Genomic DNA, 24031 nt, shown 5'->3' on the forward strand with positions numbered 1-24031 from the left:
CAACAGCAGTTTACACTGCAGCATTTTGTTGCAGGTCCCGCTTGTACTATGCTAACTACGAAGACTGTATAAAAGATAGGACATACATTTAAAATCCCATTTTCAGTTCATTCAAGATTCAAGGGATAATTTGCTTTGCTTTCTTGCAGCCCTGGACGTTCTCCTGCTTGCTGTGACCATGAAATAATGATGATGAACCATGTGTACAAAGAAAGATTCCCAAAGGTAATGAAGAATATTCATTGTATCCTGTACCTACTCAATAAGAAAACCATGTTCTAAAAACAATGTGTTCCATTATACTTGATATATCAGTTTTGTAATTAAGGCAAATAATGCTTTGATAAATATAATTTAAAATTATATTTAAAATCATTAAAAATATCATTTAAAAATAGCTGCACTAAAAATCAATATACCAGATATATTTTTAAACAATAAAATATCTTTCCTAAAAGAAATGAATATTTCTACTACTTTTGTGAGCATGTGTTTCATCTTTATATTTGTGGGAAAACTCTTTTTTCCTCACAGATTTGTATATTGATTTTTAGTGTAGCTATTAATATCTTTGAACATCCGGTCTTGAGTTTGAAAGAGGGATGAAATTTTAATTCAATTTTAATTTAAAAAAGGATTTTAATTTAAAAGCTTGTGTATGTTTAATAATATCTTGATTAAATCTGTGAAATGTATAGGCTACTGCTCAGATGGAAGAACGACTTCATGAGATTATCACCAGCCATTCTCCTGACAACGTCCTTCCCTTGGCAGATGGAGTGCTCAGTTTCACCCATCATCAGATCATTGAGCTGGCTCGTGATTGTTTGGATAAATCTCATCAGGGTCTCATCACCTCACGATACTTCTTTGAATTACAACACAAATTGGATAAGCTCCTGCAAGAGGTATAAAGCACATGAAGATTATTTAGAAATTGATGAGATATGTTCATTTAAGAAAATATAGCTCTGAAGATATTTATGGCCACTGTCCGACAAAAATACATAAAACACACACAGCAATTTAAGTGGGTCTGTTCAATTTGGTGACCTTTGCAGCTGCCTAAGGGACCTCAGAGTGTGTGACTCTACAATAATTGGTTTATAAAGCATCTAAAGATGGCTTACTCTATCACAGAATGTAACTTATTCATTCTGTCTCATATGAAAGAGCCCCCTAATTTCCTCTGTTGTGGACAAATGGAATGTTATATTCTAGTATAGTTTTGTTCAGTCTACAAAATATTTGCATGAGTAAGAAAAAGCCACAGACAATCAGCGGAGGAAACAATGCAGCGTCGGTTGTTTCCCCTGCCCCCGCCTGTGCTGATCATGTGACTGGGATCATCTAATTACCCGTGCTGCTTTCGTAGATGCAGCTGAGAAGTCATGGCCGTAGTGACTTCTCAGCTACCCTACAATCCCTACTGCAAGTTATGGGTTGTAGGGTGGGTGAAAAGTCACTGTGCCCTGGCCACATGCCAGGTTCAGACAACACAGCAGCCTGCAACACTAATTGCAGCTTAGCTAATTAGGGTAATTCCAGTCACCCAACCTGCATTCACGGGGCCAGGGGAACAACTGACGCTGCATTCTTTCCCCCACTGATTTCCAAATCCAGTCTAAAATTCTTACTCCAACAATATATGGGGAGCCCTTGATATTGCAGAACAGAGTGAAAGGCAAAGAAGACAGATTCATGAAGGATAAGGGTATCAGTAGGTACTAGTAACGATGGCATTATATTACCTCTGGTATCGGAGGCAGTATGCCTCTTTGTATCAGTTACTGGAGAGCACGAGGGTGCTATTGCACTCATGTCCTACCAGTGGGATTCTCACAGGCAATTGGTTGGTCATGGTGTGAATAGAATGCTGGACTAGATAGGCCTTTGTTCTGATTCAGCGTAGCTCTTTTTATGTTCTTAAAAACCTGCTTTTAATGCCACAAGTGTATAATGGGCAAAGTAAGGTAGCTCCTTAAATTCTTATCATGGGCACTGTTTGAATTGATGCTCTATTTCATCAAGTTTATTTCAGGGCCTGTCATTGCAGTGGAGCCGCTGTTAATTATACTGCTAGTTAGTACTCTTTCTTTATTTGTTTTTAAATCTGTGAGGAAAAAGCATGATTTTCCTCACAAAAAGCATTTAAGAAACAGTTTGCATGTAAACATGTTAATTATATTACTATTACTGAATGCCTGGATGATGAAGTACAGGTCAAAATTATTACATATGATTTAAATTTGTCCCTGGCCACAGTCCACTATCCATTCCAGTACAATGTGAAGGAATATTTCTGAATATTTGTGATTATGCATGATAAACTGATAGCAAAGAGAATTAGATATTGAAAAAATGCTGCAGTCTTCAAGAACATTTTGGGATTTTTTTAAAAAAAGAAGACCTGATTTCATAAGATGGTTTTGGTGTTATTAAATTATGGTTAGGATGCCCTTTGGTTCCAAAGCACACTTTATAAACAATGGACTGAAACTGAGCTTTTATGGTTTTCATTTATGTATCCTTTATTTCCAAGTATGAAAACTGGTTTTTGTGCCACCTTCGCTATGTTCATCTCAGACATAAATCTTTGCAGAGAGTACTGCTGTTTGTTGGAACTAAATTGTGGGAATACACTTAGGGTTTCTGATGATGCATTTGTTGTCAGTTCCCAGCTGTGACATTCAGTGGATAGCTGTGTCTCCTGCTGCTTGGCACATTGTGATTGCTTTGCATGGCTAGAGAAGTCACAAGGCAACTGAGCAGCTTGATTTAGCTCACTTTTTTGTAGTTCTAAGGTCAAGGTCAATTTGAGTATAATATTTTTTGCAGCCCCCTTTAACTTTCATGGTATCTTTTGTTTACAAGCTCACCTGACATTTCAGGTTTAAGCTTCTGAACCAAATAGAAATACGTTCAGCATGCTAATGTTTATTAGTCAGACATAGCTGAAGTATATGTGTTTGAGAAAAAAATACTCTTGTTTTGTTTCTTCCATCATTTTTGCAATACTAAAATACAATAACAGATCAGTATTGCCTTTAAACTGAGTTTGAAATATATCCATAATTTAATGTTTAATATTATTTGAATTATGGGTTAATATTTATGGGATTTTAACCCAGGAGTAAAAAATATATATATTGAAAACTGTGTCTCTGGTTAAGCAGTTGCGAAGAACATCTAACAATTTAACCCATTTGATTCAACTTCACATTCCTGAATATCTACTGAGTACAGTGGTGAATAAGTAAGTAGTGGATGTGAACTTTAACCTGCAGCTTCTATTATTCAAACAAAGAAGTACTTTTTGAGAAATGAACAAAGGAACGTCAATATCTTTCAGCCAGGAGAAGCAACATATGGCTTCTTTGCATTCATTAAGTCTCTGAAAGTCTATTCTTTGTTGCTAGACAAAAAAGTTTGAAAGAAATTTGTAATGCAATACAAAGCCTCTTGCAAATTCTTTCCCAAAGTTTTAAAAAAGTGTTCTTTTTGTTCCAGTTCTTTGACATTATTTCTATTTCTTTTCTGATTATCTATAGAACTTATCATCCCATTTATTTATCTTAAATCACTTACCTCCTATTCCCCCCAAGTGTGCATATTGTTTGCTGCTTGTTCCACAAAGATAGAAGCAAAATGTTTACTCCTTAAATATATGACTGCATAGCTCAAATCTAAAGATGTTTACCCTGGTCAAGCAACAGCAATCCATGTGCAGAAGCAGGTTTCCATGTATGGATCTCCTTGCTAGTCATGGTCTGTAAGCATGGTGCGTGTGGGGTTTAAGAATCTTCAAACCAGCATTTACACCATTCCTGCAATACTTCTTGCTGAATGGAATCCATATGTGCGCCAGGCAGCCTGAGCTGCTTGAAGGATGGCAGGATATAAACATCAGAAATAACACATAGTTTGCTAATCACCTGTTTGGCAGTTGGGTGTAATGGTGTCTGCATACCATGGTTTGACATTAGCTGAGCTAACAGTGCTTGCTATTACAATGAATATTTGTGAATTAGCTGAGTAATTTTAAGTCTGTTTATCCTTGTTGTGAAGTAAATCCAAAGTGACTTACAATAAAATTCAGCACAAAATTAAAACAAAACAAAACAACAACCTAGTTCCTAACTATGGGGCTCCTTCCACAGTGTGTCTATTTCACTAAACCCACTTCTCGAATTCCAAACTTTAACTTGCACAAAGGTGTCTCCCCAGTTATGAATTTAAGATAAACAGTTTTGGTTTATAGATATATTGGGAATTAGCAGTGCTAATTCAAGGATGTGATTATGTTGAGAGTTGGAAAAATGTACAGTTAACTTCATTGATTATGTTTGGTTCATCATATTAATGTTTTCTCTGTATCCAGATTCTAACATCAAAGCTATTTTTATGCCTTTTCTTTGACAGGCTCAAGAACGGTCAGAAAGTGGAGAACTGGCATTTATTAAGCAGCTTGTCCGAAAGATTCTTATTGTCATTGCACGTCCTGCTCGCTTACTTGAATGCTTGGTAAGATTATGCTTATTTTAATCAGTTTGGATATTTGGATTGCCGTTGAAAGTCAGTTGGAAGGGCTCTAAAGAATGAATGGTATGCGTTACTTTTAGTACATATTTAAAGTACTAAATTATTAGTACACTTTTAATGTACTAATGTAGACACATACATTATCTAACAAATTACAGTCTTAGATGCTGGTGATATGTGTTTCTTTGTCTTTTTCTGTGACCAAGTGTGTGAAAGCTAGGGAAATAGAATGTAAATGTTTGAACCTTGTGGCCTAAGTTTGGAGAAGAGGGACAGTGAACAGGGCTTTAGTCAGAGAGAATCAATTTAGGATCATTCTGGATTCTGGAAGAGAGTCCTTGATCTGATCCTAAATTAATTCAGACAGCAGACTCAAGAAATCTGGTGTGTGAACCCCCATTTTCAAAATCCACAATGTAACTACCAATCTAACAAATGAAGAGACCCTGCAGTCAGTCCTAATAAGATTTGTTTTCATCTTAGTTTAAGATGAAACATTATCTATTCAAGTTGTTTAGTGAAACAATTCAGGGAGCAAGTTTATTTCTCCGTTTCAAACAAGTATGACAGTGAATCTATAAAACACATGGTAGCATATCTCTTCACTTTGGAACTACACCTGAAATTTGTCAGCTTTCAGTCACATAGTATAGGACAAAGGTAAAAATCAAGCAAAAAACCTCACATCCCAATTTTTAGGTGAATTTGCAATACTTTATTTGTATTTGCCTATCAGCATTTCCTACAGAAAAGAAATGTTTTTAATAGAACAATACTCTCAGGACCAAAGAACATTTGCATCAGCAGTTGGTCTGGGAAATTTTCAGATGGCACTTATCCAACACACATCACCCTCAGCAGCTGTCACAGGTATCCCTTTATGGAGACGTGTGTATATTCACTTCCATTTTGGGGCTGTCTTCTGTCTTGAGAGATAGGAAGAGGTGGCTTTGATGAAACTATGAAATAATAAATCAGCTTATAATAATAAATGCCACGAAAAAGCGATTGTGTGGGTGCATGTGGGAGAGAATGTTCCTCCCACAAATCAATTTTATATCACTGTATTTAAAGTAATATAATACTACTTTAAATGTACTCTGAAGGTTCTCAGGGGTTAGGTTTTAAAAGCCATTTCAGCACAATCAGAGACTTAAGCTACCTTAATAGGAACCCCCTCAACTATTTTCCAGTTAACACAGAGATATAAAACTGGTCTAGAATGGCCTTTGCTCTTCAGAATCACCCCATTTAGGATCTGTGCTGCTGTAATGTGAAAACAAGTCTTAGGCTTGGGGCACACGCTTACATCATTCTCATTCTTACCCTTCCCCCATTTCCCTCCATCCTCATCCAACAACTGTGTCAGACATTTTCCATTGTTTCTTAACAGTGCTCTTAAACCCTAATTAAAAATTTTTTTTGACAAATTAGTAAAAATTCTTTTGAAATTTCATGGAAAGCAATCTTATATTTCTCATAAAAAGGGGGATTTGCCCAGTCCTAGATTTAAAAGCACTAAACTACTACAGCATTACTTCAGTGACCTTTTGTTTAAATCGTATTGCATCCCGTTGGCATAAAATGGACATTGGACCTGATTCTACAAAAATGGTTATCTCTGAAGCACAGTCCAGTGGTTACCCTCTTTTCCTTCTTCCACCATTTATCAGTTTGACAAAGGAACAATGATTCACAAGAGCTCCTGTAGTTGAGTCTATGGATCAGGAGAGTTGCCCAAATTTCTTAAGGCATTTAATGTATAGGGTCCACCTATTCAATATCCGAATAATGATGAAATAATATGCAACCCATCTAACCATTGTACCCTTGATCAAATTTATTAGAGTTAGAAAATTAACTTGGTTAATATCATCTCTGTATTCTATTTTAGTTTTGCAGCTTAAGTATTTTTTTACTTAACAGTTGTGTGGTTTCTGTGTGTAATATAAATTCTTAATTTAAATGTTTGTGTGAATATTGAAACATTTTGTTATAATAGTGTCTTTAATCTTTGGAAATCCTTTTGCACACAAAGCTGAGGGAAGACAAGGGGGGAACCCCAAAAGGGAAGGGTAGAATAGAGTAAAGTGGCTTGCCATTTTGGCTGTGAGAATGAGACGTGATTAGCCCAGGGCAGGATGTGGTTAGGTTTGATTTTAGGGCAGGGCTGCAGAACCTCAGGCCCAAGGGTCAAATGTGGCCCACCTGCAGACCCCGTTGAGGCCTCTGTGGTTCCTCAGATTATATCCTCCCTTCCCTTGGTTCCGTCGCCTTTCCCCAACTACCAATTATTCAGTGGTTTCCCAGATTTTGCACGGTGGGGTGGGGGTGGGGGGTTCTCCATTCTAAAAGTTTGAAATGCTTCTCCTAAGGCTTAGTTACCAAAGTAAGAGCTTTAAGCTAAACTATGCTGGTATTTTTGCCCAGTCCCTTTGCCTTTGCTCCTGCTCTGTTTTGTGTTCAGCTCTACCCACCTGAGGGTTTCTCCTAAATGGTATTCAGTCCTCGGGCTGAAAGGGGTTCAGCACCCCTGTTGTACAGAGGCTGCTCCTGCCTAGTTTGCCCTGGGGCAATGTATGGAGGGCAGGGCCATCATCAAGGATAGACATGGTTGAGCACCTGCCAAGGGCCCACACCCCAGCAGGGGCCCACTAACAAGAACCCCCTGGAGTTGCTCCTCCTCTTCACCATTGCAACCTGCTTGTTCACCTGCCTCTTGCTCTGGCCCAGACAATAGTGGTGGTGAGAAGGCGGAGCAGTAGATGATACTGACTGCTTGCTCATTGGCTCTCTGCCTAGCAACCAAGCAAGTGGTATCAATAATGGGAAAGAAGAGGAGGAGCAATAGCAGCTGGTGACAATGGCCATATAAAGGTAGACTCACTGAGGGAGGGGACCCATTGAAGACCTTTGGGTAAGACACCCTCAAAAACCTCGAGCCAGTACTGATGAAGGAAAGGGCCAAGTTTTTGGTATACTTTCCTATCCACCTATTGTGATCTTGTGACTGGTATTTCACCATGAACTTTGGTTAGCTACTACAGGACAGGATTTTTTGTGTGTGTGAGACCACTTAACTGACCTGAATTACCTTAATTTTTCACTTTTTTCATAATGATTCCTCTATTTATCTCTTATTTGTGTTGTGCATGCCAATACAACGAATGCTTCAGTCGTTAGGGACTTCGACTGTAGGGAGACATGGTTGCAGAGTTTCTTTGAAGACGCTTTTTCAGAGCTTCCTTGCGTGGCCTCGTGAAGGCTGGGTTTGGAATACATTAAGAGCTGCAGCCCCATGCCAGTGGCTAAGAACTATAGGTATCAACTGTTATCCTCTGACTTGTGACATTCTTCTCCCCAGTTTTTTTTTTCCCCAGCAGTCAAGTTCTATATTGCCATGCTTGGCTCCCTGGCCTATGATTTTCTTTGGAAGTTGTTAAAAACTGTTGCGGGTTGGAGTTTTTTTAAAAATATGTGATTCCTGTTTCTCCTCCCTGGGCTTGTACAGAAACTGCAGGACAAATGAAAATGTAATTGTAATGACAAACAAAATGGTTGAGGTAGTGCTGATGACTCTACCATGTGAGGCTGCTATACTTCAGAATTGTTGTCATAAGAAAACCATCATAAGGACTTGCAACCAAGTGAAGGAAACAGTGTTTTTTTGCATAGAAATAAAGCAAACTAAAATAAAACATGTCTGTAATAGTTTTCTCCCATCTACTTTTAGGAGTTTGATCCTGAGGAATTTTACTATCTTTTGGAAGCTGCAGAAGGGCATGCAAAAGAGGGGCAAGGCATTAAAACTGACATCCCTAGATATATTATAAGCCAGCTAGGATTGAATAAGGATCCTTTGGAAGGTATGAGAATGTCATGGTCTAATAATCAGCTCTTAAATCAAGATTATTACGTTTGGTTGGCCCATTTTTCATTTTTTCTGGTTTGTTTCAATCTATACATGCCATTATATCTATCATTAGTTTCGTTTTAGAAATCAAACTGCTAGAAAATAGCAAGAGATGTTAGAAAGGCAAAAGGAAGAGGAAGAATAAAGTTAATCCATTGTTAATCTCAGAAGGTACATTGCTGATAAAGAAAAGATACGGCTGTGTTACCTGTTTTCATTAAACCTTATTCAAAGAAGGATACTTGTGGTGAGATATTTACCTGTGCTGTCAAAAGTGGGGATGACTGTCTGAACATGAGGTCAGGTCATGGGCCTAGATAATGAAGGATCACATAAATCCATATTAAAGCATATTCCAAAAATATGAATAATTTTAATGCCATTGTTGGACAAAGTAGTTGTTTAGAGTGGTAGCAGAGTATTTTAAATTTCATTTATTTTTTAAACACAAAAATCAGATGGAACTTTGTTAATTTTTATTTCATATTTCATAGCATATGCCTTTCATTAAAAAAATCAGGTTTTAAAAAGAAATTGAATGCAGTACAAATGTGCATGCATTTGCACATATCACGAAGCCAAGATTTGTTTTAACCATGGTTTGTTGAACAAGCCGGTGTCAGTCTTGTATTGCCTGCCCATCAGACGTGTCTAAGCAGAGGAGATTCTTCAGATTGATTTCCTGCTCCCAAACACTGGAGGTCATGTGGTGAAAGCAAACTGGGTTCCCACAGTCGTGCGTAATAACTCCCTGGATACAGTCTTTTCTCAGTGTAATAAGTACCTGGCTGATACTGCTAAGTCCTTGAGAACTTACCCAGTAGTAGATCTGGGAAAACATTTAACTGGTGAAAAAAGATCAGGAACCAGTCCTTTGTTCCCTTTGAGAGTTTATAATTTTCCACTATGTGGGTGTAACAGTCAGGGTATCCTGCTTAGACTAAAGTTGTACTTTCAACATTCAGTCCTTGGCATATGTTACTAAAATACACATAGGTCCTTTAAAGTTTTTCTCTTCATGCAAAGGAGCAGCAAAAAGCATAGGTGTTCTGCCATGGACAGAAGTCTAGATAAGGGAGGAGTTTGGCATGCAGTGAAGCCTCTTGTTGGGTGTGGCAAGAAGACTGTTGCCAGGGAGAATGAGGAGGTATGGAGAGTTTAAGGGAAAAACAAGCAGAGCAGTTTGGTCTGAGGAAGAGTTCCCTTTTTTAAAGCTCCTCTTGCCTTGTGCTTCTGTGGATTGATCAGGGGCTTGGACAGAAACAAACCAGGAATAAGCCCGGATTTGGTTTCAGACATAATAACAAGTCAAGGTTAAAGTAAGCCAGGATTCATAAACCAGTTTCAACCCATAGCTTCAAACTGGGGTTTATTGCCAAAAAATAAACTATGGTGTGTTGCCTGGTGTGGGTTCAGACATTCAAACAAACCACAATTACGACTAAACAAATCCTAGCTTAGCACTATGTGCAAATCAGACCACAATCTTTTAAAACTGAATTGGGAATATTTGTAAACAAAATGGCCCTGTTCAGATGAGTCTCTGTGGGTTTCGGGCTCAGAAACTCTCCTCCACACACATGAGGAGATTGAAAACTTCTACTTTCGCTTTAAAACTAACCTGGTGACATCCAGACCTGGGGAACTGTGGTTTATTTCAAGTATTATTAACGAACAAGGTTATTAAAATGCAATTTGCTCCCTCACACATTCAGAGGAAGAAGAGAGAGTTTGCTAGCCTGAAACTTGTGGTTTACCATTATGACTGAATGGAGCCATTGAATTAAAGGTGATTTCCTATGTAAAAAAGAGAGCCTGTGCGTGTTTACTTTTAAATGCTATTTTGTTTAAAGACTCATTCCCATGTTAGTGTACATAGGATATCAGCCTTCACCTTCAAGGATTTTGCTCAACATCCTTGCATGTTTCCAGTGAGCCAAACAGAAATCTGTTTCTAAGCAGATATAATTCTGCAATGCAAAAGGCACACAGGCTGCATTGCCAAAGCTTTTGGATTATGGTCCTAGATTGTTATAGACTCTGTTTAGTTGTATACCTATATGGTAATAGCCATGATAGTGCGGTCACTGAACTTGAGCCGGACATCCTCGAGAGTGAAGTCAAGTGGGCCTTAGGAAGCATTAGTAACAACCAAGCTAGCGGAGATGACAGTATTCCAGCTGAGCAGTTTAAAATCCTAAAAGATGATGCTGTTAAAGTGCTGCACACAATATGCCAACAAATTTGGAACACTCAACAGTGGCCACAGGACTGGAAAAGGTCAGTTTACATTCCAATTCCAAAGAAGAGCAACGCCAAAGAGTGTTCAAACTACCGCACAATTGCGCTCATTTCACATGCCAGCAAGGTAATGCTCAAAAATCTACAAGCTAGGCTTCAGCAGTATGCGAACCGACAACTACCGGAAGTACAAACTGGGTTTCGAAGAGGCAGAGGAACTAGAGATCAAATCGCCAACATTCGCTGGATCATGGAGAAAGCAAGAGAATTCCAGAAAGACGTCTCTTTCTGCTTCATTGACTACGCTAAAGCCTTTGATTGTGTGGATCACAACAAACTGTGGCAAATTCTTAAAGTGATGGGAGTACCAGACCACCTTACCTGTGTCCTGAGAAACCTGTACGAGGGTCAAGAAGCAACAGTAAGAACCAGACATGGAACAACCGAGTGGTTCAAAATTGGGAAAGGAGTACGACAAGGCTGCATATTGTCACCCTGCTTATTTAACTTATATGCAGAGTACATCATGAGAAACGCCGGGTTGGATGAATCAGAGGTCGGAATTAAGATTGCTGGGAGAATTATCAACAACCTCCGATATGCAGACGATACCACCCTAATGGTAGAAAGCGAAGAGGATCTAAAGAGCCTCTTGTTGAGGGTGAAAGAGGAGAGTGCAAAAGCTGGTTTGAAACTCCACATTCAAAAAACTAAAATCATGGCATCTGGCCCCATCACTTCCTGGCATATGGAAGGGGAAAGAAATGAAAGCAGTGACAGATTGTATTTTCTTGAGCTCCAAGATCACCGCAGACGGTGACTGTAGCCATGAAATTAAAAGACGCTTGCTCCTTGGGAGGAAAGCTATGGCAAACCTAGACAGCATAGTAAGAAGCAGAGACATCACCTTGCTGACAAAGGTCCGTCTAATCAAAGCTATGGTTTTCCCAGTAGTAATGTATGGCTGTGAGAGCTGGATTATAAGGAAGGCTGAGCGCCGAAGAATTAATGCTTTTGAACTGTGGTGCTGGAGAAGACTCTTACGAGTCCCCTGGACTGGAAGGAGGTCAAATCAATCCATCCTAAAGGCAATCAACCCTGAGTGCTCATTGGAAGGACAGATACTGAAGCTGATGCTCAAATATTTTGGCAACCTAATGCGAAGAGAAAACTCTCTGGAAAAGACCCTGATGCTGGGAAAGACTGAAGGTAAAAGAAGAAGGGGACGGCAGAGGATGAGATGGCTAGATAGTATCACCGATGCAATGAATATGAACTTGAGCACACTCCGGGAGAGAGCGCAGGACAGGAAGGCCTGGCATGCTATGGTCCATGGGGTCACGAAGAGTCGGACACGACTGAACGACTGAACAACAAAGTATGCATGGTTCTCTAGGAAATAGATTAACCTCAAAATGGGAAACCACTTAAACCAATTATTTAAGTTGGCCTTTCTTCTTGGCAATTTAAATAGTTCTGTTAACAGCTACTAACCATGACAACTAAATCTTACTACAGAGTTACTGAACATCAGTTTGTTACTATGAGGCGCTACTAACCATGATAGCTAAACCTTCATGTTTGGATGCAGCATATATCCTAGGACTGACAGGTTAAGACCATTCATTACCTTCATTCCCTACTTGTAATCCCCAAAAGGCATCTGGCTGGTCTGCTGCTGAAAATAGAATGTAGGTCTAGATGGGCCTTGGAAGAAAATTCTTAGGTTTCTAAATCCTTTGGAAAGATGAACGCAGCTTGTTTTTATCCCACAGCATGCGGCAGGCACACTCTAAAATGATTATTCAGAATGTTAATTTATTGCAAGATTTTGAGTACCTTGGATTCATTAAACTAAAGTAGTGAGATGTGCCCACTTGGAAGTAAGCATAATTGAACAAAACTAAACTTACTCCCAAGTAAAGATGCACAGGATTGTACTGTAAGTCTGCAGGTATAACAGTATCAGCACTTTGTATCATGCACCACTGCTTTTTGTTGCACATTTTCTAACCTATTTAAGGAAACATGCAGTCCCATAATCTGCAGATGTTGGTCATTGTTCATTAAATTTAATAGTGCACAAATATTTATTTATTTCCAAAAATTTCTATACTGCTTTTATTTTATTTTTTAAAATCCCACAGCAGTTCACGAGATAAAATTGTGATAAAATACCATAAACCCAATCAATAAAACAATAAAGTATCTCATTAAAATAACCAGGGGCACTTAACCAGGGGCACTTAGCATCTAAGTTGTTGGCAGAATCATTCTGCACTAGAGGCTCATCTAATGTCAATGGGGAAATCATTCTAAGTGGTGTGAGACACAGTGGAGAAGGCTGTCCTCCACACCAAGACCAAACAAACATCGGTAGGGCCTTGGAACAATAAGCTAGGCCTCTACGTCAGAATGTAGACACAGGAGCAGATGGTATCTCAAATAATGTGGTCCTGAGCTGTTTAGGGCCTTATAAACCAGCAGTAACACTTTGAATATGTCTCCATAGGTACATTTGAACATCCTGGTAGGTACATTTGAATGTAGAAAAATAGAATTAAATACAGAAACCCTGTTTATGAAACTTACGAAGCTCTGCACATCCCCATTGTTAATATTGACTCAGATCTATATAACTGTAGCAGCAGCTGAGCGTATTTGTCCATATAATCTTATCCAAAACATTATTTTAATATCATTATTGGACCTGTACACTGGCACAGTGGAATTTGTGTAATAGGCAGTAAGTTTTAGAACTCATACTGGTTTATCCACTATGAATATGGGTAGGTTGTAGTGGCCCATTCATGGATCACTGCCTTGTTGTGGCGAAGGGGCTTGCATAACTCAGTGAAGCCATAAGCTATGCCATGCAGGGCCACCCAAGACGGACAGGTCATGGTGGAGAGTTCTGACAAAATGTGGTCCACTGGAGAAGGAAATGGCAACCCACGCCAGTATTCTTGCCAAGGAAACCCCATGGAATGTATCACAAGGCTAAAACATATGACGATGGAAGATGAGCTCCTCAGGTCGGAAGGTGTCCAATATACTACTGGGGAAGAGCAGAGGGAATTTCCAAGTAGCGCCAGAAAGAGTGACGCAGCTGGGCCAAAGCCAAAAGCACACTCAGCTGTGGATGTGTCTGCTGGTGAAAAGAAAGTCCAATGCTGTAAAGAACAATATTGTTTAGAAACCTGGACCGTAAGATCAATGAATCAAGGTAAGCTGGAGGTGGTCAAACATGAGATGGCAAGACTGAATATTGACATCTTGGGAATCAGCGAACTAAAATGGACAAGCATGGGTGAATTTAATTCAGGTGACCATCATATCTACTACTGTGGGCAAGAATCCCTTAGAAGAAATGGAGTAGCACTCATAGTCAATAAAAGGGTGGGGAAAGCAGTACTGGGGTACAATCTCAAAAACGATAGAATGATCTCAGTACGAATCCAAGGCAAACCATTCAACATCACAGTAATTCAAGTCTATGCCCCAACCACTGAGGCCGAAGAAGCTGAGGTTGATCGGTTCTATGAAGACCTACAACACCTTCTAGAACTAACACCAAAAAAAGATGTCCTCTTCATCATAGGGGATTGGAATGCTAAAGTAGAAAGTCAAGAAATAATTGGGATAACAGGCAAGCACGGCCTTGGTGTACAAAATGAAGCGGGACAAAGGCTAATAGAGTTTTGCCAAGAGAACACGCTGATCATAGCAAACACTCTTTTCCAACAGCACAAGAGGCGACTCTACACGTGGACATCACCAGATGGTCAATATCGAAATCAGATTGATTATGTACTTTGTAGCCAATGATGGAGAAGCTCTATACAGTCAGTAAAAACAAGACCTGGAGCTGACTGTGGTTCAGATCATGAGCTTCTTGTTGCAAAATTTCAGCTTAAATGGAAGAACATAGGGAAAACCACTAAACCATTCAGATATGACCTAAATCATATCCCTTATAAATATACAGTGGAGGTGAGGAATAGATTTAAAGGATTAGACCTGATAGACAGAGTGCTTGAGGAACTATGGATGGAGGTCCGTAATATTGTTCAGGAGGCAGCAACTCAATCCATCAAAATTTGATGGATTTTGCTCAAAATTTGTGCAAAGACAGGCATGATAAAGGACAAAGAAGGCAGGGACCTAACAGAAGCAGATGAGATTAAGAAGAGGTGGCAAGAATACACAGAAGAACTATACAGGAAAGATCTTAATGTCCCTGATAGCCATGATAGTGCGGTCACTGAACTTGAGCCGGACATCCTCGAGAGTGAAGTCAAGTGGGCCTTAGGAAGCATAGTAACAACAAAGCTAGCGGAGATGACAGTATTCCAGCTGAGCTGTTTAAAATCCTTAAAGATGATGCTGTTAAAGTGCTGCACTCAATATGCCAACAAATTTGGAACACTCAACAGTGGCCACAAGACAGGAAAAGGTCAGTTTACATTCCAGTTCCAAAGAAGGGCAATTCCAAATAGTGTTCAAACTACCGTACAATTGCGCTCATTTCACATGCCAGCAAGGTTATGCTCAAAATCCTACAGGCTAGGCTTCAGCAGTATGTGAACCGACAACTACCGGAAGTACAAACTGGGTTTCGAAGATGCAGAGGAACTAGAGATCAAATCGCCAACATTTGCTGGATCATGGAGAAAGCAAGAGAATTCCAGAAAAACACCTGTTTCTGCTTCATTGACTACGCCAAAGCCTTTGATTGTGTGGATCTCAACAAATTGAGAAGCAAATTCTGAAAGAGATGGGAGTACCAGACCACCTTACCTGTCTCCTGAGAAACCTGTACGAGGGTCAAGAAGCAACAGTAAGAACTGGACATGGAACAACCGATTGGTTCAAAATTGGGAAAGGAGTATGACAAGGCTGTATATTGTCACCCTGCTTATTTAACTTATATGCAGAGTACATCATGAGAAACGCCGGGTTGGATGAATCACAGGTCAGAATTAAGATTGCTGGGAGAATTGTCAACAACCTCAGATACGCAGACGATACCAACCCTAATGGCAGAAAGCGAAGAGGATCTAAAGAGCCTCTTGTTGAGGGTGAAAGAGGAGAATGCAAAAGCTGGTTTGAAACTCAACATTAAAAAAACGAAGATCATGGCATCTGGCCCCATCACTTCCCGGCATATAGAAGGGGAAGAAATGGAAGCAGTGACAGATTTTATGTTCTTGGGCTCCATGATCACTGCAGACAGTGACTGTAGCCATGAAATGAAAAGATGCTTGCTCCTTGGGAGGAAAGCTATGGCAAACCTAGACAGCATAGTAAGAAGCAGAGACATCACCTTGCTGACAAAGTTTCGTATCATCAAAGCTGTGGTTTTCCCAGTAGTAACGTATGGCTGTGAAAGCTGGACTATAAGGAAGGCTGAGCGCCGAATAATTGATAGGGATGTACGAAAGTCACTTACCTGGTCTCGCAGCTTGCTTCGCGGTGGGGGGAAGGCGCTTCACTTCTCCCCCTGAAGTTCAGGCGAGGGGGGGGGAGCCATCCCGGCCGAAATTCAAGCTGGGGAGAAGCACCCCATCTCCCCGGCCGCGAACTACGAAAATAATTTTAAAAAGGACCCCGTGATAGGCTACGTAACAATTTACGCAGCCTATCACGGCTAGATTTGCAAAGTCAGCCGTGATAGGCTACGTTAATTGTTACGTAGCCTATCACAGGGTTGTTGTTGTTTTTTACTTCAGCTGTAATGGCGGCAGCGGCAGCTGGTCAAAAGACCGGCTGCCGCCCCTGCCAAAAGCCCGCCGAACCGCCACCGGGACCCGCCGCCAGGAGGGACATTCGGCTACGGTAAGTCCCATCCCGGGGGGGGGGGAGAATTTCACCGCCGATTTCGGGGGGGCCAAATTCGTTGGCGCTCGGCCCCCTGAAGATTCGGGGAGAAATTCTCCGCCATCCCTAATAATTGATGCTTTCGAACTGTGGTGCTGGAGAAGGCTCTTACGAGTCCCCTGGACTGGAAGGAGGTCAGATCAGTCAATTCTAAAGGAAATCAACCCTGACTGCTCATTGGAAGGACAGATACTGAAGCTGAAGCTCAAATAGTTTGGCCACCTAATGCGAAGAGAAAACTCACTGGAAAAGACCCTGATGCTGGGAAAGACTGAAGGCAAAAGGAGAAGGGGCCGGCAGAGGATGAGATGGCTAGATAGCATCACCGATGCAATGAATATAAACTTGAGCACGCTCTGGGAGATAGCAGAGGACAGGAAGGCCTGGCGTGCTATGGTCCATGGGGTCACAAAGAGTCGGACACGACTTAACGACTGAACAGCAAAGGTTGTAGTGGTCATGTATGCCCCAGTTGATTATGTTTATAAAAACAAGTTTAAAACAAGGATGTATTTCAGTTGAAAATAAATGTGCCACTTTACACCTCAGAGGAATTTGTTTTTCAGTAATTGTGTTTAGGATTGTAACCCTTTACTTTTTCTCCGTTTTTCTATACTGTCTTTTCTTCAAATGAAATGATGCATGCAGTACTTGGAGATAATGCCAGATAAACCTATACTGTACTCAAAGGAATAGCACAGCAGATTCATCATTTATTGTAGCCTAGTCGATGTATTTCAGCAATGTTCCCTGGGGAGAAATGTTTCCCCATGGCTTTTAAATTACCATCTTTACCTTTTTGAATCATGAGTCTTTAGAAATGGTTTAAATCAATGCAATAAAAAAGCAGATGTTTAATGGTATTTAGATGAGTTTTAAAAAATGTCTTCAGGCATTACAAATGGTTCCTTAGCTCCCTGCTTCAAAAGCTGACTTGTGGTTTCATTCCATTACTACCTACTGTTTACCAATAATGTGTATTTCTCAGATAATGGCTATTTTGCAAATGAAATAATGTTTAAAACTGAACCATTTTAATTTTCTATTTATTAATATAATTTTTGAATTGAAAAGGCTGTCAAAGTAGATTACAATGGCTTCGTTCTTTCCCAGCCAGAAACAAGACTAAAAGAAATATCTCAGCAGTTCCATTATAAAACCCCACATTTATAAATTGCTTGTGAAGCTATTCCAGAGTTTTACCTTGTTACTGCAGGTTGCCTTAATGCAAATGAAAACATGCTGGGTTTGACTTAAAGAGAAAACCCTACATGTATGTTTGACCTAGATTATATTAATGGCTTATTCTAAATTTGTAGTGAACTATATCTTGGGTTTATGAATTTATGTTTGCTGTTATGGGATGGCTTCCTTTGTGTTTTTGACATGTATATACAATGAATGTACATAAAAGTAACTTTTAAGTCGTTTATTGTCTTTGAAATACTATGTTCTTACATTCATTTCAGTGATTAAAATATCCCTCCTATACGAAATCTATAATGCAGTTACAATAGCTTCAGCTATTGGGTGGTATAGAAATGAAATGAAATGAATAAATAAATAATAAAGGGTTGAAATATAAATATATTTCATATATATAAGAGAGCCAGTGTAGTGTAGTGGTGAGAGTGACGGACTGGGAGCCGGGAGATCCGGGTTCTAGTCCCAACTTGGCCATGGAAGCTCACTGGGTGACTTTGAGCCAGTCACAGACTCTCAGCCCAACCTACCTCACAGGGTTGTTGTTGTGAGGATACAACGGTGAGGAGGAGGATAATGTAAGCCGCCTTGAGTTCCTTGCGAGAGGGAGAAAGGCGGGGTATAAATGCAATAAATAAATAAAATATAATTTGCTTACATATAAAATATATGGTTCATTCTGCCATGGTCAAATCCTGTTGGTTATTGTGCAAAAATGAATGGGTGATAGTGGACTGTCATGACTGCACTATTGTGCCAGTAGTGCAAGTCTTATCTGGTTGGCGCAGCTATTTGGGTAGGCACTTGTGTATTGAACAGATATGTTACTATAATTCTTCATGAAGATGTCACATAGTACAACATTCAGCAGAGCCAGAGCCTGATGAATGCTCACTAACGGAGTAATTCACCTACACACCATCGTGAAGATAGCCACTTGACACCTAAAAGCTAGCTACTTGACATAATTATGCACACCTAGGATTTGTATCCAGTGCTGTCCGTCTGACTGCAGAACAGAAATTGCTTGTGGAATGGTTTCTCCCTCCCCCTTGTAGCCCCCCCCCACCCTCCCTGCTCTGAAGGGTTAGGGGACTCTCCAAAGCAGATTTGGGGGCATACTGGGGGTGAAGGGGGAAGGGGAGCTGGAGGAAGCCCCATTGTACAGTTGGACCCTTGCTCATGTGGCATTGGATGTAGCCTGTAATATTTCACAGTAGGTTTTTGGAACAGAGGGCACAACTGACACCTGATAGCAGATGATCCTCTCAAGCCCCACTTAACCATCCAACATGCAGCTTAAGATAATTATATTGATGTACATGCTACTCATGTGCTGCCACATATGTGTATCTTTAGGTTTGGGTGTTAATATTGGCAAGTAATTTTATTTTTAGAAAAATCAAAACTACCTTTTGCAGACATATACCTATTTAGAAACTAACTTAGGATGCAATCCTATGGCTGCTAGACAGCATCTAGACAGCCACAGGACTTTTCGGTTTCTGGGAACCGAGCTCAGAGCCAGCGCTCCGAGCTCAGTTCCCAGAAATCCAGTGCTCCACACTTGCCACCTCGTAAAAGGCGTGGTTTGTCCCTGACTCCGTGCTCGGAAGAGCACTGTGGAGCAGCCGAAAGGGGGCGTTTCCAGGGGAGGGGATCGCGGAAGTGCCATTACGACACGTCCTATGCGCCATCCAGCCTCCACCCCCCACCCCCCGCTCTGAAGCTTCCTGGTTAGACAGCAAATGCAGCACCAGCTGGAGTGCGGAGAAGATGATCCCCTCTGTGCTCCACCCACCCAGAATTGGATAGGCTGACTATCCCCATAGTATTGCACCCTTAAGCTTTTAAAGGGTTTAATTAATTACATGGTTATCTCAGATGAGAAGAGCCACATTACTTGAATTCATGGCAATTTTCAGAAGGTAGTAAAGATTTGGAGCAGCCATATGCTTTACTAAACTCCATATGTTTGGTTGCCTTAGTAATAACTAATAACATAATAGTACATGTTATGGAGCCAGTGTGGTGTAGTGGCTAGAGTGCTGGACTGGGAGTCGGGAGATCCGGGTTCAGTCCCTACTCGGCCATGGAAGCTCACTGGGTGACTTTAGGCCAGTCACAGACTCTCAGCCCAACCTACCTCACAGGGTTGTTGTGAGGATAAAACGGAGAGGAGGAGGATTATGTACGCCGCCTTGGCATTTTTTCCTTAAAGAGGAAAAAAGGTGGGATATAAATGTAATAAAAATTAAAAACACATGTCTTAATCCAACCCTTTCTCCAAGCAGCTATGTGCAGTAATGAACATTGTTGTTCTCCCTTCTGTTTTTATCCTCACAGTGACCCTGTAAGGTAGGTTAGGCAGAGGGGGGGAGAGAGAGAGAGAGAGATTGGCCAAAGGTCACCCAGAGAGCTTTGTGGCTGAGTGGGGTTTGAAACTGGAGCTCCCAGGTCCTAGTCAGATAGTCCAACCACTTTGCCATTCTGGCTCTTAATAAAAATAGCGGTGTTTTTTTTAAGTTATACTAGGCACCTAAGCAGTATAGAAACTACAAATAGAATGTTTAATAATGAGTTTAACTTTAGAGGGACTTCATGTAAAAGGCTGAGATATCATTGAAAAGAAGATGTAATTGAGTTTGAAAGTGTGATCTTGATCTATCTGCAGAAAAAATTATTTCCTTTTTAATTCAGTTAAAAACTGGCTCCCTCTATCTTTTAACCAAGCATTTTAATAAGTACGCAAACTGTATTCTGAAAATAGTGTGCTCTTCTTTTTGTAGAAATAGCTCAGCTAGCTAACTATGACAGTGGGACAGCAGCAACTCCAGAAACTGACGAATCAGTTAGTGTAAGTATTTTGTTACTTTGGCTTATGTTTTTCTGTAAGTTTAAAATAAATGATTGATTGCATTAATTCAGTTACCTTGCAAAAAAGTACAGCAACATCAAAGTGGCACTGCTCTGTTACTTCTTGGAGTTAGCAGTAGACATTGAAGCTGCAATGTTTTCTGTCACCTGTCAGCTGGCACTGGAATAGTCACCACTCCCAAATCCACTAACTGCTGTCTTCAGCATACACCCTCTCTTCTGTCTGTCTGATTCCTTTACCAGTCCAAAGTAGTTGTAGGCTCTCCTCAGGAAAAAAGCCACAACTAGTGTGGATTACATAAGACAGTTTTCTAAAGGGTTGCTCAGGATATATATAGGAGCCAGGGAAGCACTTCATTTGTTTGGAGGGCAGAAAGCACCTAATGGCTGTGCACGGTACCATATAGTAGTTCACCACAGAGAACATGTGGATAATGATCCCAGATGAAGTCAGCTTCATGACTCAACGTTCTTTCTGAGTGGGTGTTTAGAGGATGTGGGGCAGGCTGCTGGCACTGGCGATCAATGGGGATGGCATTATTCTCAGTGCTGGGTCTGGGAAGGTAGGGGTTCTCCTCCAGGAGCACGTCACCCCTTGATTCTCAGATGTTGTGAAGAATGCAGCATAGAATGAAAACATCCGCTACTAGTTCTTACTCAACATCCAGAAGCGTGTACAGAGAATTCTATCGCCCAAATGCTCTTTCCACTGGTAGCCTCACCCTACTGTGGTAGTAGTTGAAGCCCGGGGTTTATATTTTCCATTTCCTTTAACCATCTTATTTCTTGACAGATCTCCCTAGCACTCCATTCCCACTCCCACTGTGGTCTATAGGTCTTCCTATAGTGCTATTAAGTTCCTTCAGAGCCCTCTCAGTGTCTAGTCTCTTCTTGCCTCAGTTCCATTTTCCTCTGCCTCTGGGTTCCCTGTCCCTTAGCTTCCCTATGTTCCAGGACCTCTGTCCAATCCTGAGCCATCATTGTGAGGTTTTAATCCAAGCCAGAACAAGAACCTTCCCATCCATCAAAGAAGATGGATTGCAAACAACTGAACATTCCTTGCCATCATACCATCTCTTACAATCAGCGTCAGAGGCTTTTGTGCCACAAACACAAGTTTTATTCAGCATGAACACTGACAATACAACTCTAATGTTGATAGCTTGTAAGACAGGAAATAGTCTGTTTGGAATAATATAAAGGTACAAACACTAGATTTTGTTTTTTTATGATAAGTTTTATTGTGTTTTTCATACGAGATTTTAAAATTATTATCTTATTGTGGTTACTCTTGATTTGTTAACGGCTTTGCTGAAAGTATTTTTTAAAAGCAGGATATAAATGATTAAAATAAATAAGAAAATAGATGGAAATACAGTTGAAATATATCAGTAAATATATTTTGACTTTTTAAAGTTAAGTATCTTTCTGAAAAAAAAGTAGTAGTAGAGCTTTTGCTTAACAAATATTAATTATGTAGTTCCAAGTCTGAATCTTTTGGTTTGGGCTTTTATTGTTGTTTTAAATACAAACCAACTATTGAGAGTGTGCAGGATGGTGATACGAGAAGAAGAATCTCTTTAGAAAGTGTTCTGCAAATATACTGGTATTTGCTTCCTCCTTTGATGTTCCTTGAATAAATATTAGGAAATAATTTTGATTCATATTTGTTTTGGAAGTAAAAAAACACACCTTACATTGCCAAACAGCACACACTACTTCTAAAATGTGTTGGGATGATGCAAAATAGACATTATTGGATTATTGACAATAGGTCTGAAAGTCCATTAAGGCACTGAATCTTCTAGCTATGATGGATTGGTTAGAGTTCCACCAATACCTCTTTATGGTTCTGGCCTTCATATTCCACTTACGTTACAATACTTCGTACCTAGTGTAATTGGCTTTCTTTTCCTTATCTATTTTAAAGAGTTCTAATGCATCCCTTAAACTTCAAAGGAAGCCCCGTGAAAGTGATTTTGAAACGATTAAACTGATTAGTAATGGAGCATATGGGTGAGTACTTTATGTATAAATAAGTCATGGTTTTTGCATGATTTTCTGCTGCTTACTAAATGAAATGGTGTGTAGGTACATGCCTTATTAATATCTCTTAATATATTTATGTATTTTATTTTTTTGCAATATATCCCAAACCACTTCCTGTTTGGAAAACTGCTAAAAAATGTTACTGTGGAAAGAAGACATCAATAAATGAGTACGTGAGAACAATAGATTCTCTGTAGCCTTTGTGCTGTTTAAAATGAAACCCTCTCACTTCTTGGTTGGTAAACAAGCTTAAATTAAAATCTGTAATTTGATCAAAATGATAAAACAGAAAACAAAACCCAATACTTTTCAACCGAATATGCTTTTTTAATGATCAGAGGAGCTGAAAGGCAAAATAATTGTGCTATCATTATTTTCAATGTTGACATTGCACAAGTGATCACAAAAAATTATATGTTCCGGTTCTCATGTAAAAGCAGCAAATTAGTTCTTAGGCTAGTTTAACTTCTTGGGTTCACTTTGGGTTGTGAAATAACCCATAGTGGCTGGGTTTGTATGTCATGAAGCAATCTACGGTAGTTCCAATTGGAGGGTGAATATTCAAATCGGAAGCAGCTTGCACATGGCATGCAACATTGCAAATCATGGGTTAATTAATTAAGCAGAAGCATGCTGGTGGCAATGGCAAACAAATTGTGGGTTAACTGATTAAGTAACCCACGATTTGCCACAATTATATGTGAATGGGCCCTATGATTAAGAAATGCCAGGTAAAAATCTTAAATAGTTTTATGAAACCGAAAGTTGCTCATTGTGTTAATTTGCTGATAGTATGAGGGTGCAATGTTTTGAATCTGAAAGAAATCCAGGATGCTTGGCTTATATTTATTATTTGTTACAATTATTTTACCTTGTCCTTCAAAGAAGAAGTTTCTAGGGGGACATACAAAAAAATAACTTGTATGTGCTTGCTATTTTCTTTCTCATAGATATAGGCAAATCAAAGGAATAATAAATAAGAGAATAGATGGTTACAATGGCTTTACAGCATACTTTACCCAGAAAGTGAAACAGTGGCTGATTTCAGGTTGGGCACCTGATCAACTTTCTGCAGGTTTCAAGTCAAATGTGCTTCATTCTTCAATTGTCAGGGGATTAATGAAGTGGAGTTAGAAGTTTAACAAAGGCATTTACATTTCTATGTAGCATAATATATAAGAGTAAATGACACCTTTAAATTAAAACATGAATTTGGATTTTTGAAAGTTAGTGCCATCAGCATCTTCTTGCTGATGGAACAGCTTCCATCATTCGAAAGAGAAGGGGGTAATTCCCCCTGCAGCCTCTGGTGTGCCATCCAGATCT

At 39.8% G+C, this 24031-nt stretch overlaps 1 protein-coding gene across 1 annotated transcript in view; it reads left to right on the forward strand.

Moving 5' to 3' along the window:
* The window catches only part of MAST4 (microtubule associated serine/threonine kinase family member 4), a 373102-nt gene that overhangs the window by 303284 nt on the left and 45787 nt on the right, over window positions 1–24031 (forward strand). The window contains exons 10-15 of the mRNA XM_084833380.1: window positions 150–225; window positions 699–908; window positions 4423–4524; window positions 8276–8408; window positions 20569–20636; window positions 22587–22672. Of these exons, the coding sequence (XP_084689506.1) occupies window positions 150–225; window positions 699–908; window positions 4423–4524; window positions 8276–8408; window positions 20569–20636; window positions 22587–22672 (675 nt within the window). The remainder of the gene's footprint in view (window positions 1–149; window positions 226–698; window positions 909–4422; window positions 4525–8275; window positions 8409–20568; window positions 20637–22586; window positions 22673–24031) is intronic.

This window comes from Heloderma suspectum, chromosome 2, assembly GCF_057233095.1.
Source record: "Heloderma suspectum isolate Gila_16-S chromosome 2, 16-S_ref, whole genome shotgun sequence".
Lineage (NCBI taxonomy): Eukaryota > Metazoa > Chordata > Lepidosauria > Squamata > Helodermatidae > Heloderma > Heloderma suspectum.